This window comes from Bubalus bubalis, chromosome 23 (assembly GCF_019923935.1).
Source record: "Bubalus bubalis isolate 160015118507 breed Murrah chromosome 23, NDDB_SH_1, whole genome shotgun sequence".
NCBI classification, from domain to species: Eukaryota; Metazoa; Chordata; class Mammalia; order Artiodactyla; family Bovidae; genus Bubalus; species Bubalus bubalis.
In genome coordinates, this window is record NC_059179.1 from 15,019,279 (window position 1) to 15,039,386 (window position 20,108).

Genomic DNA, 20,108 nt, shown 5'->3' on the forward strand with positions numbered 1-20,108 from the left:
CACTCAAGAATAAAGCCCACTATGAGAGGCATTTGGGAACAGTGATAGAGGGCATGGCCTGCGTAGTAACAGACTGGGTTCAAATCCCAGCATCTCCTCGTGTGGACTATTTACTTAAAAAATGTCTTACAAGTTGGTAAATCTGCTGGGGGCCAAATGTCCCCAGCATAAAGGTAAATTATACCTTTTTCAAAAGAATTAATCAAAATACTGCAAGCAAAGCACGAGGACCATGATCAGCACACAGTTTGCACTCCAACAACGTTAACTAGTATTAGAAGGGCTGGTGTGTGCACCCAGATCAAGAAACTTATAACCTATTTGAAATCTTCCTTATTAATGGTAGTTCTTTCTGTGTACTAGTTCTTCAGAAGAAATTTAAAAATCAAAGTTTCTATTTGGACAATTCTAAATGTTTTAGTTCCATTTAATGTTAGATTTCTAGCCATAGGAAAGGATAAGCATCATTACCAGAAGCTATGTCAATAATCTGCCTTACTGCTGAATAGGATGACTTTTAAGGCATTCTGCAGTTCTTCTTTCTGAGGTAGGGGGCTCCTGAGTTAGTGTGATGTTCCCAGGGAGGGTATGGCGTGGTTAGAACAGAGAAACTCTAAACTGCAATCCCCTCCAAAATTCTCACTGGATCCCTGGCATCTTGAAGTCCAGCTACCCGGGAGCCTGTCACCTTGTATCTTGAGAGCCTACCACCCTGCCCTTGTCCAAGCACCTGCTTGTCTTCCAGACACCTGACCCCACCCCCCCCCCCACCCCCCCGTCTTAGACCAGAAGACGGGAAACTCTTCCCTCCCAAGGAAACTTGACTTGAACCAAGGCATTGCTGGAGAGCCCCTGGTCAGGTAATAGGTCTGAAATGTTACCTCTCTCATCCACTGCACGATTAATGTCATAGACCCATGCATCATCCTCCCATTCCCAGCCTGGAGGGCAAGTGAGCTCGCTTGGTGATGCTGCTTTATCGCCGTTCTTTACAAAAAACAAACAAAAACAACAAAGAGAAAGAAGCCACAGTGTTAAATAAGAGGCAAATGTAAGATAGGATTCCTCACACTTAACTATAGATTCACATGCTAATTTGATACCTTCATAGGCAATCTTTTCAGAAAAATTCCTAATCTATACACAATTGCCAAACAGTAACTCGTTGTTAAAAGAATACTTTCTGTTTCTACTATTCAGGGATATGTTTTGCTAAACCACAGGAAACTGATTTTTGTAAGTTAAAAATGGTCAAAGATCAGCAATTTCATATGGTTCAATTTAGTGTTATGAAATGATGCAACTCTTATGAGGGGTTATATTGCAAAGAACCCATCAGAGATGGACGGACCATGAAAAATAGGTGTTTTCAAATACGGGGTAATGCTATAGGAAGCTGTAGATGCTAATCATGTTTAAGACTGAGCAAAGTTTATGTGAAAATATTGACAAGTTCTGTATTAAAACTGATAGAAGTATGAAAAAGAAGTACATAGTAAATGAAATAAAGGAGATAAACAGAAAAATAGCTTCACTTTAAGGGTGTGAATATTGAACAACAGGAGACCATCTGTTCATGTACTGACAAAGATGTGGGATGGTGTGTGTCTAGGAAAAAAGTCCTCTCTTCTGTTGCTGGAAATATAAATTTGTACAGCCTCTTTGAAAGTGATTTGCCAATATTTATCAAAATTTTACATGCACTGAAACCTTGACCAAGCCAGGGACCTACCTCTCCTACAGGCAAACTTTCCTAAGTGAATAAGAATGTATGTAGAAGGATGTTCATTGTCACATTACATATAAAACACAAAGACTATAAAAAAAAAAAAACAACCTAAATGTCAAAGAGAGGATGAGTTAAATTATAGAGGGGTGCATATAATCAAACACTCTGAAGAAATTTTTTAAAAAACTCAAGATGTCCAAGACACATTATAATGAACATACAAGTGAAAAACACAAGTTGCGGAACTGTGCCTATATGACACCATTCTATTCAGGTGGGTAAAAAAAGAAGTAATTGTATAGGAACAGAAAACTGTTATCTTTGGTTCAATGGTTATTTCAAAGTGGGGGATATGCATCAAGGAGAATAATTACTTTTCATTTCCTTTTATGCTGTATGACTATTCCAAAGATACAAGAATTCAATTTATGATTTTAAAAGCTAGTTACATAATATAGTAAAAAAAAAAAAAAAACAACAACAACCCTGCACAACCCAGACTTTGAAAGTGAAAGTGACAGTCATTCAGTCATCCGACTCCTTGGACGCCACTGACTCCATGGAATTCTCCAGGCCAGAATACTGGAGTGGGTAGACTTTCCCTTCTCCAGGGGATCTTCCCAAACCAGGGATCGAACCCAGGTCTCCGTGTCCCAATACCTAGTTAAAATAGGCTCCATGTATTCTCTATAGGAAATAATTACGGATGTGCTTTGGAGGCTTAAGTTATAAAGGAAACACTGTTTAGAACGTGAAATGGGGCAGAAGAGCCGGGGAGCCCCGCCTTGTGCTTGGTGACGGTTTCTCGGAGCTGACACAGGAGAGGCGCTCTCACCGCATCCGTGTAGGTGTCCTCCGCCGGCTTCCACTCGCCCCCGGGGTAGCGACTCTCGTTCTGGTACACTTCATCTGTGAACTCTGTGTGACCCGCATCCGCCTCGGTCAGCAAGCTGTGGGGGAAGAGGCTCATGTTACCAAAGGAGGAACCTTACCAAAGGTGGTCGCTGACCACGCCGGCTATTTCCAATGGCCGGAAAACATCTACACCCCTGGGGTGGCCCCCTGTTCCTTCCTCACCCTTACCCTATTGGGTTCCCCATTCCAAACTCCTTTTAGTACTAATAGCTTTTGACATTCCTTTGAAGAAGGGCGGCTGGAACAAGGAGACCTAAATTACAGAGAACGTCTCAAATTAGCAGCGTTGCTTCTGCTCAGTAATTAGGGTGGGGACTGGGAAAACTGCCGTTGTGGGCAGCTCCTTCTAGGGACCTGGCTTCTGTTTCTGGGTCAGGTCAGGGCCCTTCATCTTTTTCTCAGCCTGACTCTTGGCTAACAGTTCAAAAGAACAGTCATCTTCCTCTTTCCTCCTATTTTAAAAATGGAATGGAGGCGGTCTCATTGGCCAAGTGTGGAAACCTTTCTCTCGGGGTTTGCTTGGTCTAGGTAACACAAACTGAAGGGTGGGGTTTACATTTTCTGGATAGTTCCTTGGTAGGAATGGCAGCCAAACCAGGTCATTTTAGACTCTATGGTCTATTTGGCCAGTTGAGAAATCTATATTGCCTCCCTGTCATGCCAACTTTCCTCCTGGATTTGGAACAACCCACAGAGGAAAGTACAGAGGTTCCAACTTTGGCTTAAGTTTTCTGCCAGGTATCTGCTCAACTGAGGTTTCTTTTTTCCTTTTACTGTCTCTACATCTTTGCCCTGCTGTATCCTCCCCTAGAATCAAGTGCTGGAGGGAAATCAGAAAACAAAAAGTTCCCACCCTTGGTATAAGCTGGGCTTCTCCATCGCTTCTCTGACTGCTGCTTCTGGGGTCCCATCCAGCTCTGACAGGCTCTGACCTTCAGCTTTTCCAGTTCCAGTTCCCCTGGCCTTTTCCAGTCCTCACTAACCTTCCTTCCTTCCTTCTAATTCAAATCCCATTTCCTTTCTTCTCACCAGCAACCCCAATTCTACCCCAAAAAAGGCCGTTTTAGGTTAAAAGTGAAAGTCCCTCAGTCGTGTCTGACTGACTCTTTGCGACCCCATGGACTAAACAGTTCATGGAATTCTCCAGGCCAGAATACTGGAGTGGGTAGCCTTTCCATTCTCCAAGAGATCTTCCCAACCCAGGGTTCAAACCCAGGTCTCCCACAATCCAGGCAGACTCTTGACCAGCTGAGCCACAAGGGAAGCCCGTCAAAGGTTAAAAGTAATTGTAAGCAAATACTTCACAGACCAGACCCAGCACACTTCTTTCCCCTCCTTCCCTAATCCTGTGTGCTTACAGGAAGCAAATGTGGACGAAAACAACAAACTCTAGCTTGAGGTCTTCAACTCCAACTTCACAAGCTTGTTTCCTCCAAAAGTAAGCAAGCTGTCCTGAGGTGGAAAGAAGAGGGTGTTCTGACTAAAGCTTTTGGCAACACTCAGAAACCAGCCTTTGGTTTCCTCTCGACTCCAGGGGACACATACTTGCCCCCTCTACTGTTTCTTTCTTTTGAATAACAGCCTTTAAGATGTAACTCATATGCCATACAACTCATCCATTTAAAGGGGGCCATCTGTTTTCTGCAGACCTTCCAGCATGTTGCTTTAGAACTGCTTTTGGCACCCAGGCTAGACTTGGCTTCCAGCCCTGTCTATACCACTCAGCCACAGTCTGTACGCCTTTGGACAAGTGACTTAGTCTCTCCATGTCTGTTTCATCTTTAAAGTGGAGATAACCCTGTTTTTTTGTTGGGAGATCATTCTGTGTGTGTGTCTTGCATTTCTAAACATAGGCTCCATAACTTTTGTTACAAACTATCTTTTCAAGGATGTTTATATGAGGAACAACGTCAAAAGACACAGTGTTTCTCTCCAGAGCAAAGGGCCAGCATGCTTACTACACATTATAGACGATCTGGGCGCCCTAAGCTCAGGATTCCTGTCGCACAATCCTCTTCATGCACAAGTCTCACCTGGCCCTTGTTTGTCGCCCTCTAGGAATTGGGGCTCAGAGAATGAGAGCAAATATTGATACTCTGGTACTGCTCTTTGCAGTGGGTCCTTTGTCTCTGGCTTTGGGAGTCTAAAGTCTCCTGCCAACATCCACAAAATTGTGGCAGGTGACTTGCTAGGTTGCAAGGAAGATAAAAAAAATCTCAAGCTCTTCATGATTTTTGACACTACCTATCTTGTAGGATTGCAATCCAGATTTTTTAAAAATGACACATTGCTTGACATATTGACATGTAATACATTCTCAGCTATATTGGTACCAAGTGCTTTTTAATATTTTTTTTGTTTTATTATGAGACATTGATGACATCATTCAAGCTTCTATGCATTTCTGTGGACTTACTTCTGCTCAGCGGTGTTATATAAATTTGATCAAGAATGATGATGGAGAAGATTCATTTAGCAGTTTCTCAGGAAAGACCCCATTACCATCCTTTTTTCTCAGAAAATAGAAAACTTACCTTCTTTCGGGATCAACTATCCAGTCTCCTTCCCATTCCCAGCCTTTTGGAGGCAAAAAGAATTCCCTCTTGAGTTTTATTTTTCCTGTGACATCGGAAAATTTATGACGACCCACTAATCCGGAAGTGCCCCATTTTCCAAACATGAGAGCTTGATTTTCATACTATTAAAAAGAAATTGGAGAAACATAATCAGGGAGCAAGAAATAAAGCCAACAGATAAATTTTCAGGTCCATCTAGGACTTAGGCTAAACAATGAGAAGTGAAAAAGCTTTATATTCAGAAGGTATGGACCTAAGTTGGACTACTACTGATTTTGCAACCTTGGGTAAATCATTCATCTTTCTAAGACTCAGTGTTCTCACCTGTAAACTGAGGATAATACTCCCTTTCTCATAGGATTATTCTGAAGTTCAAGCATACAAATGATTGTGAGAGTGCTTTGTAAACATTGATATATCATGCTAGTTGTTTCCACCATTATTTTGAATGGCTCCAAATAGTTCTCTGAACCTAATCTTTTAGATACCTACAAAAATCCTCAATTTATGAACATGTAGTCTTCTACAGTTTATTTATAAGTCGGCTGTCTAGAGCATGGGGCACATTTCCCCACAGAAACAATATTAGAATTAATGGTATATATTTCTAGGCAGCACAAAGGACCCATCTGAAACATGAAGGTCCTTTAGTACCCAGCCTCTATGTGGTCAAAAAGTTCTGAGCCCTCATTGCTTCTTGAGTATGGTGAGCAGGCCAAGACCTTTCTGGAAGCAGGTTTTGTGGCAATGGCAGATCCAGGTTTATAGGGCATTCCTTTCTAAGTCAGGATTTATAAATCTACAATCTGGTTGGTTTTGCACTATGTAAACCATAAAGAGGGCTGAGATTTGCCAGTGGTGAGAGTCTCTGGGTCCGAGCTGACATCTCCATTTGTCTGCTGATGAGCTCACTGAGGACATGATTTACATAAGTAGCTGGGGACTTTTTGGCTAAAGGAGGATGGAAGACATTTGAGTAGGGGCCTAGTGAGGGACCTGGTTCAATTCCTGGGTCAGGAAGCTCCTCTGGAGAAGGGATAGGCTACCCACTCCAGTATTGTTGGGCTTCCCTTGTGGCTAACTGGTAAAGAATCTGCCTGCAATGCAAGAGACCTGGGTTCGATCTCTGGGTTGGGAATATACCCTGGAGAAGGGAAAGGCTACCCACTCCAGTATCCTGGCCTGAAGAATTCCATGGACTGCAGAGTCCATGGGGTCACAAAGAGCTGGACATGACTGTGTGACTTTCACTTTCATTTTCAGGAGCCTACTATGTGCCAGGTAAAGAAAAGCAAAACTAAAAGATGGCCATGGGTTTTCTTGCCCAGCAAGAAGATCAGAGCTATAATCCAGGACCAGCAGTCAGGTATAGATAGTAGAAACACAATTACAATTTAGCTAGAATGAAGATAGTCTTCTCCTCAATTATTTGAGCATGAAGGCCCATCTGTAAAAGAATGGAATTCATCTGAAAATTGTCAGAAGACATCCACTGACTATATCTAATACATTTGTATCAATAAGCACTTTGAATAAAAGAAATACAACTAACTCCACTTTTAGATGTAACAGTTTGTGAAAATTGTTTTCAAGGGTTTAACTCTTATGAGACCTTGGATAAACTAAGTGGATTTTTAACCCAGTGAAGGATTTACAAATTATCTCTTACTGTTTTTAAAGTATTCAGGCAGCATTTTCTTTGCCCTTGGGCAAACTCCTCTGAAGAATGAGTCTTCTATGTTTTAAAGACTCCAGACACTTTGCTATGCGGCAGAAAACAGACCCCAAGCAGGTTCTCGAGGTTGGCACCTCTCAAGCATTCTTCACTCCTGGGGTGCTTGTGTGTGAATCACACTGGGGTGTCCCAACAAAGACCTCCAGTCAATCATTCCCAACCCCCTTAGTGAAGGGCCGTTGGATAGAATTTTAGTTAGCGATTATGCTGATGGTTGATTTGACATCTGAACTGAAAACATAACAGTGCTCCCCCACAAAAAGGAAAAGATAATGATGTACCATTTCAGCAAAGACGGTGAATGTTCCTTCTGCAAAGCTATTGAACTTCTTCTCAACAGCACTTAAGCCCAGCCAGATGTTCACACGCAACTCCACAGGCACCTTTGGTCCGTTGTTTTTTTCTTGTGGATACTGTGAGATGTATAATAACATGAGCTGTTATGCCAGGCACAGCACAGACTGTGATATTAAGCTGAAAACAAAAGTAGACTGAACGTCTAATCATTGTTTTCAACAGTCTAATTTTGTTTGTGCAGCTAAAATATTTCCAAATGACCAGTCTACAAAGATTAAAATAACAACTAAATCAGGAATGCCTGGGTGTCCCTGAGATCTTTCCAGGAGGCTCATGAGGTCAAAATTATTTTCCTAATAATACTAGGATGCTACTTGCTTTTTTCACTGTACTGACATTTTGCATGATGGTGAAAAAAAAAAGCAAGCGTGGATAAGACTCCAAGCTCTGTAGCAGGAATCAAGGCAGCAACACCAAACCGCACTGGGTAATAATAGTTTTCTTCATCACTCTCAGTGAAAAAAACAAAATGCCAGTTTCACTTATGAATTCCTTTGATAAAACAGTAAAAATGGCTAATCCTAAATCATGATATCCAAATACATGTCTTTTTAATATTTTGTATGATGAAATTCTGCTGTGTATTTGTATATGTTTTGAGAAAAGATTCTTATCCAATCAAGCTGTGAACTGAACTAGACTTTTTTAAAAATGAAATATCTTTTCTTTCTGAAACAGCAATTGGCTGCCCAATATGGTTATTCATGCTTGGATATGGGGCAGATGTTTTCTTGAACAAAAACAAGTGAGCTTGTCACGTCAAGGACAATAAGTGACTGTATTTTGTTCCCAATGATAAAATTCAAGGTTTCAAGTTAAAAATTAGAATTTTGGAAAGTTTGTTTCTGCCTCAGTGGGTGAACCGGATAGCGTCCCAATACGTAAGAGCTTTTATTGTAAGTGATGTTAATGTGACTTTTTATTCTATGATGAAACGTGTCAACATTAGGAAGATTTGCCTAACTCATGGAACGAATATTTTCCAAATGATGAAAGCTTTATGTTACTAAAATCAGGCATGGGTAAAGAGCCATTCAAAGTACAAGGTAGACCAATGGATTTTAATGTGGCAGAGAATGAAAAGTTACTGATATGGTTTCAGGTTCCATATGGCAATTAATCTTTTAAAAGCTACCACTTGAATTTAGTGTTGTATCAAAGATAAGTACCCACAATTATCTGTAAAAGTTATTCAAATACTCCACCCTTTTCCAAATACATATAATATGTGAGGTCAGATTCTTTTCATACACTTCAACCAAGCAACTCAGAGCATCACACTAAATGTAGAAGCAATTTTGAGAATTCAGTTATATTTCTGTGAAGCCAGGTTTGCAAAAGTGCAAAACCGTATCACTCAACATTCTGATTTTTAAAAGGAAATACAGTTATATTTTATAAAAATATATAGTTTGTTAAAATATAATGGATTTATTATAGTTACCTTAAAATAGATAAATACTTTTTAATGTCAGTTTTAATTTCTATTACAGTAAACACTGATAGATAGAAACATGTACACAAATGTGTTTGGGGTCTCCAGTGATTTTTTTTTTTTTTTGAGCGTGAAGAGAGGTCTCAAGACCAACAACAACAACAAAAAACCACTGACTTAAATGACTACCTAAACTGGATAATGAGTATTAACAAAATCAATACATATATACAACATTCTCTTAAAAGCATTTTGCTGTTTATGCACTGAGTTCTAAAACCCAATACAGAGAATACCACTCTGCCTCCTCTCCCACCCGCTGTGAAGTTTTACTTATTAATCAGTTTGCTTCCATGCAGTGCTGAGGTCAATTATAATTGTGGTTCTATCTTAAGTAAAATTTATTCCACCAAGAGACACTTGAAAGAAGATAATCACCTTGGTTCTATTTTCACCCTCTTGATTAAAGAGCAAAGAGTGCATTTATTAAAAGTTAGCAGATATCTCCCTGTTTTAATGGAACATTCTCCCGTGACTGCTTTTCTCTCTCTCGATTTTTTCCCCCATTCCTGATATCCTAAGGAACTCAGGAGGAGTCCGGAAGGGAGAGGGATGTCAAACTTGTATCTGGCAACTATTTGAATCTCTTTATTTCCATCCCCAACCTCCTCTGGTTCTTCTTATGCACACAAGGGAAGTTCTTAATCCAGGGTCCTGGGATGAATTAATGGGTTCTACAAAGCCCCTGAATTATATGCAGAATGTTGGAGACATCTGAGATGTGTGTTATTTTGGAAGACAGGGCCAATAGCTTTCATCAGACTCTTAAAGGAGTCCATGTCTCCAAATATGTTCAGAACCCCAACCCTAAAGTAGTAATTCTCAAAGTTTTTTCAATCTGAGGACCCATTTGATTAGAGCATAGATTGCATGGACTACCTATATTACCTTTGTTTTTTTCTGCTTCCCAAACACTCACTAGTAGGGAAGGCGAGAGTGGCATTGCCTCACAAGAGACATTAGAAGTGGAAAATTCATGCCAGAAAGCAAAGCATTCACAATGCCATATTAATATTAGTGTCACAGAGACCTCTAGGGAAGTGTCCTTGATTAAAGCCAGCAGACCTTAGGCCACTCTGGTAATTACCACCCTAGAGGAAGGACCAGAAGAAGCTGAAATGGATCAGGATCACCCTAGCCATTCAATGGCGGGCAAATTATAAAACAGCCCTTCCTGGGAACATGGGGTTTGCACTCAAGTACTTCACGTTACACAGTGAGGAAGCCATACCTTCAGAAAGATGGTCTGGGTTTTCCCACAGTACTTCCCAGACGCATTCCCGCCGCTGGTGGAGTATAAAACCTGATGTGCGGGAATGCGTGCGTATGCCAATCGCTTCTCTCCCCGGATCATCCAGATGATGATGTCAGGCATGCTGTTCTGAGGCTGCTCACAGCAGGGGATGGAACAGGAAGCAAAGCTAGAGTTAGTCCAAATGCAGAAACGCCACAGAGCCTGCAGGCTGGACCCTCAGGGCTCCATTTAGCAAAGAAACACTGTAGTTAGGGCGCTGCTGAAATGTCTTCTGAGGTTCTTGGCTTCCAGGACCACAGGTTGTTGGCCTGTGACTGGCCAAAGGAAACAGAGGGAAGCAGAAGGCCTTCACTTGCCAAAGACCCTTTCGACAGAGAAACTGTGTGAAATACCCCCTTTTATCTCTCCCATCATTTGAAGACAGACATCCACAGCAGTCAAGGGGTTACAGGCTTCATCTATTTCACAGGGCATATAGACAGAGCATCTCTACCTCACAACCCGACAATATTCCAAATGTGCAATATTAACTTAGTTATTTAAAACCTCTTTTTTTCTGATTTTAAAGCTGATGTAAGTTCACCATAAAAAACTTGGAAAGTAACAAAGCATAGAAAGTGAAAAACAAAAATGCCCTGGTATCACATGTGTTTTTCAAATGTACCTCTACTCACAAATGTATTACACCTTGCCCTCCACCTCCCCATCTGTGAAGGTCAGGAGGGAGGGGGCTCCTGCTCCCTTGTTCTTCCAACCCACAGAGGTCAGTGGCAGCCGACAGTAATCCAGCACTCGCTGGGTGCCCCACACTGGGCTAAGGCCTTTTCACTCTTCATCTTCTTTAACTTCGTTAAGCAATGCTGGAAACTGAGTACTACTTTTCTCCCCATTTATTTATCTATTTTAAATATGTCTTTCTTTTATTTTTGGTTGCGCTGGGTCTTCATTGCCACGTGCAGGCTTTTCTCTAGTTGGGGCGAGTAGGGGCTGCTCTTTGTTGTGGTGGGTGGTCTTCTCATTGTGGTGGCTTCTCTTGTGCTGTTGGGGAGCATGGGCTCTAGAGTGCATAGGCTTCAGGGCTTGTGGCACTCAGGCTCAGTAGCTGTGGAGTATGGGCTTAGCTGCTCTGAAGCATGTGGAATCTTCCTGGACCGGGGATCGAACCCATGTCCCCTTGGCAGGTGGATTCTACTAAACCACCAGGGAAATTCTCTTCATTTAATCTATGGGAAAACTGACGCTTAGAGAGATTGAATACCTTGCCCAAAGTTATGCACGGTAGATCCAGGATTCAAAGCCAGGTCTTCTTGATCCCAACCAAAGGTACTACACAGATCTGCTACTGTATCATTCTAATTGAAATGTTCTCTGATTGTACCATGACAATGACAGCGTGTCCATTATGAAGACCTTTCCAGGATAACCAACTCAAAATTCTTCTACCCTGTCCTCAGTGATGTTTGTCCATTAGCATCTCAGTCCAGTAACTCCTTGATTTCATCATCCATCAAGTCTGCTCAATGTCTAAGATAATGTACTAGATTTTCCCAACACCATCTCTACCCCTGGTGCCATTCTGCAGAATCCCACTTCCATACCAGATGAAGTTTGAAAGCCCTACCTCCTCAGTCAGCTGCATTAATTTATCGAGCCAGTCCTCAATTTCCACCAATGTGGACTTGACGTCTGGGACCTCAGACCGCATCCTCACAGCTGCCTCATGTATCTGAGAGAGAGCTCTGGATCGCAACTTTCGGATCTGAGTATCAAGAACTGTGACATTAGGTTTTCCTTCTGTGAGAGGCAACGTGTATCTAAAATGGGAAAACAGAATATGCAGAATGGCGTATTGGCTTTCAGAACTATCAAATTCATTTACAATTGGTTTCAATCTTACAAACCACACCAATTTCCTAACAGACTCTACAAGAGTGACCACGTTAAAGCTGAAGGTGAATGTACGTGGCTTTGGCAGAGCAGATCTGCCAGACAGACATGGGCATGCAGGGGGATGAAAATTCCAAACCAATTCCTTGGGTTCGACCCAAGGCCTGTGGAATCATTGGGAAGAAGATGGAAACAGAAGCAACAGCTGGAAAGAACTGGCCTTCCCTTCTTTTGCTTCCTATGATCATTGTACAGACCCACAAAATGAAGAAGGAAGGGACATTTGGAGATTATTTAGCAGAAGACTTCTTAACCTAGGGCCCATGCACCCCTAAGCAGTCTGCGGGAGGCCTCTGGAGGTCTGTGACTCCCTGAAACTTACAAAGAAAAGTGTCTGTCTGGGTTGGCGTGCAATGTGACATAGATGGTATCATGATGAAAACCAGAGGCTTTAGAGAAGAATATCTGGGTACAAGTCCTGACTCCATCATTTACTACTTTTGTGATGTTGACCAGTTACTGAATCTTTTGTTTTCCTATCCTCAAGTGTGGGAAAATGATATCTACCTTTAGAGTTGTGGTGAGAAGTAAGTAAATTAATATATGGCAAGCCTTTAGAGCAATGTCTACTGCGGAGTATGGCAACCCACTCCAGCATTCTTGCGAGGAGAATTCCATAGACAGAGAAGTCTGGTGGGCTACAGTCTGTGGAGTTTCGAAGAGCTGGACACGACTGAGAGTGTGCGTGCGCGCACACACACACACACACAGTCTAAATGATGTTACCATCATCGCTGTCATCTCATCACATAATCAAAGGGGCCCATTCCCTCCTAAAAAAGCAAGAACCCTTTGTATAGGTCAAGCTCCCACTAGAACAGCTGAGCTGGAGCCAGAATTAGCCTTTTTCTGCCAGGGCCTCCCTCTCACCAGGGCTGCTGATGGGGTCAAACTGAAGTTGTCACCTGTTCCAGGAAACTCGACTCTCACTGTTTCTACCTAGAACTTTCATTGGTTGGAATTTCACCCAGGCTCTTAAGGAAATCCTAGCTGACTTCCCTAAACATAAATTTCCTAAAATTAAAACACATCCAATTTGATTCTTCAAAAAAAGTATAAATAAATATTTTTGTGTTTTGCTCAACAAGCCTTGAAATTCATAGGCATTTTCTACATGAAAGGTATTACCAAATGTTATTGTTTGGCTTCACTGGTAATTATGGCAATACATTAGAAGGGTTAAGTCCCTGAAATGATTCTTTGAGGCAAAAATATCGATGGAAGCTGTACTTCAAAGGCCACACATAAGATGTTCAATAAATAGATACAGCAGTGGGAACCACTTGGTAGGAAAAGAAGTTAATAAACCCAACTCCGGGCCTCAGATGAGTCACTTCACCTCCTTGGGCTTTTGTTTGTTGGGCGTCTTTTGTAGACAAAATAAGAAGATTGGAAGAGATGACCTCTTAAGACCCAGATATAAATTCTCTGCATTTAAACAAGCTCCCCGCTGCGCTTTCATCTCAGCTGCATCACAATTACCTAGCCAAACCACTAGAGGGCACAAGGAGACTGGGAGACCGTGTTAAGGCGTTCGCTCAGAGGCAAGGAGGGTGGCGGGGGCGGGTGGACAGCCCTGGTTCTTACTAGCAGTATAAGTTCTGAAATACTCCATATGCTTTTCTTTGGGGACTTCCCTGACCACTGCTTTATTGGCCAACATTTAAAATGAGTTCAGAATGATCACTTCCTCCTTTGATTTCCAAATGCCCAGAGATCTGAACAGTTTCCCCAAGTCATAAAGGTTATCCAGCTTCACCTAAGGAAGGCTTGGCCAGAGGACTCATTAGCCATCCGATAGTAAAGTAAAGCCGCTGTTCCTGAAAACGTGTTTATGAATTAAGAACGCTGTTCTAAGTGGTACTAAAATCAATGCCCCACCATCAGATCCCATCCTCTGTGGGAGCCAGGAGTCACCTTTCCTGGGGTGGTGGGCACACCAGGGCTGCCTGGAGGCAGAGGCCAGACAGACCCACCCTCTGTGCTGCCCAACCCTTCCCCTGCGGCTGCACTGGGACGACTTCCTGGAGGGGACCCCAGCCTCCCTCCGCTGCTTACTTGGCTGATTCAAATCATTTTTCTGGCAAACCTTAGAAAATTCTAGAGACTCTTCTGGTCTTACAGTTTAAGAGAGGGGAGCACAGCTGGGAATTCTAGAGTACAAGCAAGATCACTATACCTTGTGTCTTCTATAACTTCATCCATGAGCTTATGCCACATTTTTGCCAGTTGGTTCGAAGGAATTTTACCTTGTATCCCTGCTTTTAGAGCCTCTATGTTTGATTGCTGAAGAATATGGAGAGGGGAGAAAGAATTGGTAATTGTGCATTATACCCGACAAAGGTTTAACTTTTATTTTCAAGAAAAATACACAAAAGGATTTAACAGAAAAATGAAAGGTTTTTTTCCTTTACATTTAACATGTTCCCCACAGATTAACACTATTTTTCTTCAAAATGAAACCAACACCGATATATAAAGTAATAAGACAACCTTTTCCTATAACTTTGACCTTTGAAATGAAGCAAATTTTATATATTCAGAAAGTAAATAAAAGAAAAACCAACAAGGATGGGGGAAGGAACCCTAAAATGGAATGTAGAACACGAACAAGTGAACCTAACTATATTCCACATGAATAACATAATACACTGAATTAGCCTAAGTAACTTTTGAGCACAACGATTCCCTCAGTTTAAAGGAAGGAAAACACTGTAAGTATATCAAACTCTAATTAGATCTGTTTTATCCCAGTACTTTACCTATGGAGAACTAAACAAATGAGTAAATATATTGGCGACAATGGAAGCTGGAGAAGGGAGCTATAAATATGGAAATAGGGAAGACTAGAATAAACCCTGTAATATTATCAATAAAATGGAATTGAAGTCATCCTTATAAACTCATTGCATTCAGTATACTGACAGATACAAAACATACATACACATACACACATACATGTCTGTATACGTGTGGGTTTGTCTGCTGACAAGGACTAGAAGCAAAGGCATCTCAGTAGTAGTGAACACTCCAGGACCCTGCCAGATATTATTCTTTACATTCCTCTCCCACTCAAAGGAACCAGGGCTCCTTAGAGAAACTGTGGTTCCAGAGCTGGGCCACAGAAAGTATAAGATAAACCCAGCACGTATTACTGTGTCACTTTGAGCATCTACCAACAGAGAGGTTGGTAGAGCCCCCACCATGGTCCCCAGAAGTCTGACCATGGAAATCCACCCTCCTGTCCAGATTATCATGGAATTAGGACAGTGAAGAGAGCTGATGAAAAGACTGAAGATGAAAAAGGCTGGAAATACCCAAAACAGAATAGAGGTGTGACCAATTCCCACCAAGTCGCTTGAGATGGAAACTTGGAAATTAACACCACAACCACACTGTGCATCAATTGTAACTTTGTTATGTGGACAATTATGCCTAAGTTAAATGTACAGTTCTCTTCATTATTGTCTGTGAAGCATAAAACAACATTTTCAGATTTTGACATGGAGTCTTAGCTCAAGTATATTCCAGGACCCCTCTGCATCATGGTACAAGGCTGACAGAGGTTGGAACATCTTAGAGAAATTAATATTCATATAATTTGGAAATCAAAACACTAATACCAGATGAATTCTATCAGTACCTGACAGAAATAACTTAGCATCTTTGACTTTATTAGAAACATCCCAACCATGTTTTCCTCCTCTCATTAACATCAGCCAGATGGATAACCACAGATGTCACATCTATGCAAGTTCCCACCAGAGGGACTCTCCCACCTCCAACAAGAAAGTCCTCTGAACCCACTCCTTCCACAGTAGGGATTTTTACTGCTTTGACAGCAAAGCTCTAAGGATTGCAATATTTCTATTGGAATGAACCATTCTCCACACCACATTCCACATACAAATTATGGACGAAAGCGTGAGCTGTCCCTCTACTTCAACATCCATCCTCTCTTTTCCGCAGTAACTGAACTTGCGCCTGGACACATGCCTGTGCAGGCCTGAGGCTGCATTTCCCACTCTCTTGCAGTAAGATGTGGTTGCATGACTGGATTCTGGCCAGTGGGAAATGAGGAAAAATCAAGTGTGTGACTTCTGGGTTTTTCCCTTGAAGGGAGAGCCTGGGTCATCTTCTCCCCTTCTTTCCCCTTCCTTCCGACTGAAGGCGTGGTGTAGTGGTGAGCTGCTTCTCCCTTGCAAACAATGGCAATGTCATAGTGATAGAAGAGCAACAAGGTGGAGGGGGCAAGAGCCTGGGGCCCCCAGTACCACTGAACCTCCATACCAGCCTTGGATTACCTACCTCCACTGTTTCTAAGGAAATAGTGTTCATCTGGCTTACCATTATGTTCTGAGGTCTTGTGGTACTTCTAACCTGCATTCTAACTAATACATAATTCACCCTGTTTGGTGAAAAGGAAATGTACAAAAGAAACTCACCAGCCTTTCTGCCATGACCAGGAGCGTGTTCACAGCATCCAGGCGATGACTAATATCCTCCCAGTAGGAAGTCAGTGTAACAACTGGCTTCGTGTGGGCCCAAGGCAAGTAGTAATAGTAGTTTCCTGGTGTAGAATATTGAGGGTCAGTGAACACTGGACACTTAACACATTTATTGAAGAGATGTACAAACTGGACTGCTTGGTTTATCATAGGCCTGGGGGGTGTGGTCTGGAGTAGTCTGATTCTTTCATTTTATTTAATTAAGCAACTGAGGGATAAATAAAAAGTCCGTATTCGTGCAGCCTGCTTTGAAAAATCTCTCTAAAAGGCCCTGGTAAACCTAGCACCATGATCTCAGGATCTTTTGGTGATTTGGGACCATGCATCTGAGCATCACTGGTAATTACATAACAGGGTAGCAGAAAACAGAGCATAAGAGATTAGATTATATGTGTTTGTCCCAGAAAACGGTTATCCTAAGCAAATATCTTTTTGGAATGGGACAAGAAAAAAGAATTTCCTGTTTTTTGAAAACCTTAGTTGGATACATGGAATTTGGTATTGCTCAGAGCCTTATAAAGATTAGCCCACATTTGCTAGCTTAACACTACTTTCATAAAAATTAGCTAAAAACTGGCAACGCTGTTGAGACACTGGATCAGAATTTCTTGCTCCCTTCTCTTTACTCTCCAACCATTTGTCCATATCTTTATTAGGGCATTCTCATACTCTGACTTCTATGATGATTTATTTTATACTCTAGAATGTAAGTTCTATAAAAGCAGGGACTATTTTCCATCCATCTTGGTTTGAATATAGCTATCTAATCCTCATGGCAACTCTAGAGACGAGGGATAGAATGAAGTGATGTGCTAAGGTCATAGTGCTGGGGAGAAACAGCGATGACCAGAAGTTGATTTTCCATCCACTTCAACTACTCAAACTAAAAGCAATTTGGGGCCAGGCAGGGCAGAGGCGGGCAGGGGCAGGAGCTGTTTTAGGGGAGGCTCAGTGTTCAGCTAGCTGCCATCTTATGACTTTCCAAAACAGAGCCAGTGTCAAAATTGGGCATGGAAGAAGCCTCGAGATGCAGCCCCTGGAAAAGGGTCTGCGTCTAAACTCCAGCCACCTCTGTTCCCCATTCCACCTTTCCACCACACATATGCTGGGAATAACACCTGCCGGAGAGAGAATGCACTGCGTGTCTCTCATCGTGTGGTGCGCCCCCTGTAAACGTGTGCAGGAGGGACAGCCAGCGTCAGTCTTACCATCAAATACAGCACGGCTATACTGAGTGGTTGATGCCAGAGGCTTACAAGTCGTGTCAAACTTGTTGCCGTAGTTCCCGATGCTGACTTCAAACTGAATGGCCTCGCCAATGTCTTGCAACATGGTGGCTGAATGGAACACAGCAGACAGGCTGTACTTCCGCCTTCGCTGATATTTCTGCAAAGCACCAGCAGACACAAGGCTCAGAGAAACTCCTTTTGCTCTTATTTACACGTGGAACTCTAGCAGTTATGGTTCTAACCCTAATAATTAGTGCTGAGTTAAATGCCAGGGGATAGTGGCTCAATGGTAAAGAATCCACCTGCCAATGCAAGAGACTTGGGTTTAGTCCCTGAGTTGGGAAGATCCTTCGGAGGAAGGCATGGCAGCCCACTTCAGTATTCTTATCTGGAGAATCCCATAGACAGATGGGTCTGGGAGGTTATAGTCCATGGGGTTGCAAAAGAGTCAGACAGGACTGAGTGACTAAGTACAAGTAACAGATGACAGTGGAGAATGTTCTTGGATGTAGCAGTTCCCCTCGTACTCACACAGAGGGCAGAGATATAAATACCAGGATGTTCTTTGCAGAGTTGATTGAAATAGAAAAAAAAAAAAAAAGAAAATACAAATGTTTAACAACAGGCCACTGGTTAAGCAAATTATGTTACATCCATGAAAGAAAGTCAACATTGCTCAGTCGTGTCTGACTCTTTGTGACCCCATGGACTATACAGTCCATGGAATTCTCCAGGCCAGAATACTGGAATGGGTAGCCAGTCCCTTCTCCAGGGGATCTTCCCAACCCAGGGATTGAACCCAGCTCTCCCGCACTGCAGGTGGATTCTTTACCAGCTGAGCCATGAGGGAAGCCCACGAATACTAGACTGGGTAGCCAGTCCCTTCTCCAGTGGATCTTCCCAACCCAGAAATTGACCAGGGTCTCCTGCACTGCAGGCGGATTCTTTACAAACTGAGCTATCAACATCCATACAATGGAGCAAAAGTTCATAAAAGGACTTAGGTAGATACATATTAGCGAACATGGGAAAAAGGGTGTATTTTTAAGTGAACCCAATAAATATATATTTTAATACCGTCATATACAAAGAATATGCAAATAAAGAATATAAATCAAGTTGTTAACAGTAGTTATGTTGGGGAAGGTAGAGAGATTATGGCTAACGTTATTATCTAACTTACACATTTCTAATAATTTGAATTGTTAGGTATTCTGTAGTCATAAATGATAAGACTTTTACTGTCAGTCTCTTAAGCAAGTGGTGTTGGGAAAGCTGGACAGTCACATGCTGGAAAGTATGCACATCAATGAAGTTAGAACATACCCTCACACCATAAATTGAAAATGGCCCAAAGGCTTATATATATAAGACATGACACTATAAAACTCCTAGAAAGGAACATATGCAAAACATCCTCTAACATAAATCCCAGCAACGTTTTCTTCAGTCAGTCTCCCAGGACAATAGAAATAAAAGCAAAAGTAAACAAATGAAACCTAATCAAACTTATGAACTTTTGCACAGCTAAGGAAGCTGGATCCTATGGCAGTTCTAATTTTTGGAGGAACCACCATGCTATTTTCCATAGTAATTGTGCCAATTTACATTTCTACCAACAGTACATGAGGTTTCCCTTTTCTCTGCATCCTTGCCAACATTTGTTATTTATTTGTTGCTTGTTTTATTACTGGCTTACTGAGTGAGGGAGTTGAACACAGGGCCAACAATGACCACATGGAGTATCTATCAGCCTAGCAGAAATGACCATGAGCCCCCTTCGGGCCTTCCTTCATTAGGGCACATACAGTCTCTTGAATCCCCATCCTGCCCTAAATCCTTGCTCAGATAGCATCTCGCCTTCTTTATGGATCATATTACCACTGATCTTCAGACACTTTGTTTTTTTTTTTTTCAAAGAGAGACATGAAATGGTTTAACTTGCTGTGCTTCATTATGTCTTGAGCTTTCTGCCATTTAATTTTGTCCACATCTAGAGTCTGTTCTGGGTCCTTACTGGAACTCAGTCTCTATATACTTGCTCAGCTTGGAGATGAGAACATGTGTTTACTATAGAGTAACCACACTGGCTGTATGCTCCACTGGGAAATGTGTGGGACCTACAAATGGTAATATTCAAATTGCTTAACAAATTTCTCAACATAGCAAATTTTGTTCAAAAACCTCTAAAGAAGGAACTCCCAGTTCCATAGTCCTTTGCGTTTTGGAGGTCACATAGCTATCTTACTTTGACAATTGGTGACTTTTTTGTTGTTGCCCTTTTTTCCCTATTACTTCTCTACCATTTTGTGTACTACCATCTAAGTTGCAGAATAGTGACCACTTTCACTTCTAAAAGCTA

The 20,108-nt window shown here is 41.9% G+C and overlaps 1 protein-coding gene across 5 annotated transcripts in view; it reads right to left on the reverse strand.

The window, feature by feature from the left end:
* Positions 1-20,108, reverse strand: part of MYOF (myoferlin) — a 177,675-nt gene that overhangs the window by 50,944 nt on the left and 106,623 nt on the right. For all 5 annotated transcript variants that reach the window (XM_044935128.2, XM_044935129.2, XM_025274124.3 and 2 more), the window contains exons 20-28: positions 17,726-17,903; positions 16,455-16,579; positions 14,189-14,295; positions 11,684-11,876; positions 10,039-10,194; positions 7,237-7,368; positions 5,179-5,342; positions 2,565-2,679; positions 882-987 (exon numbers count right to left, since the gene is read on the reverse strand). In XM_044935128.2, coding sequence (XP_044791063.2) covers positions 882-987; positions 2,565-2,679; positions 5,179-5,342; positions 7,237-7,368; positions 10,039-10,194; positions 11,684-11,876; positions 14,189-14,295; positions 16,455-16,579; positions 17,726-17,903 — 1,276 coding nt within the window. The remainder of the gene's footprint in view (positions 1-881; positions 988-2,564; positions 2,680-5,178; positions 5,343-7,236; positions 7,369-10,038; positions 10,195-11,683; positions 11,877-14,188; positions 14,296-16,454; positions 16,580-17,725; positions 17,904-20,108) is intronic.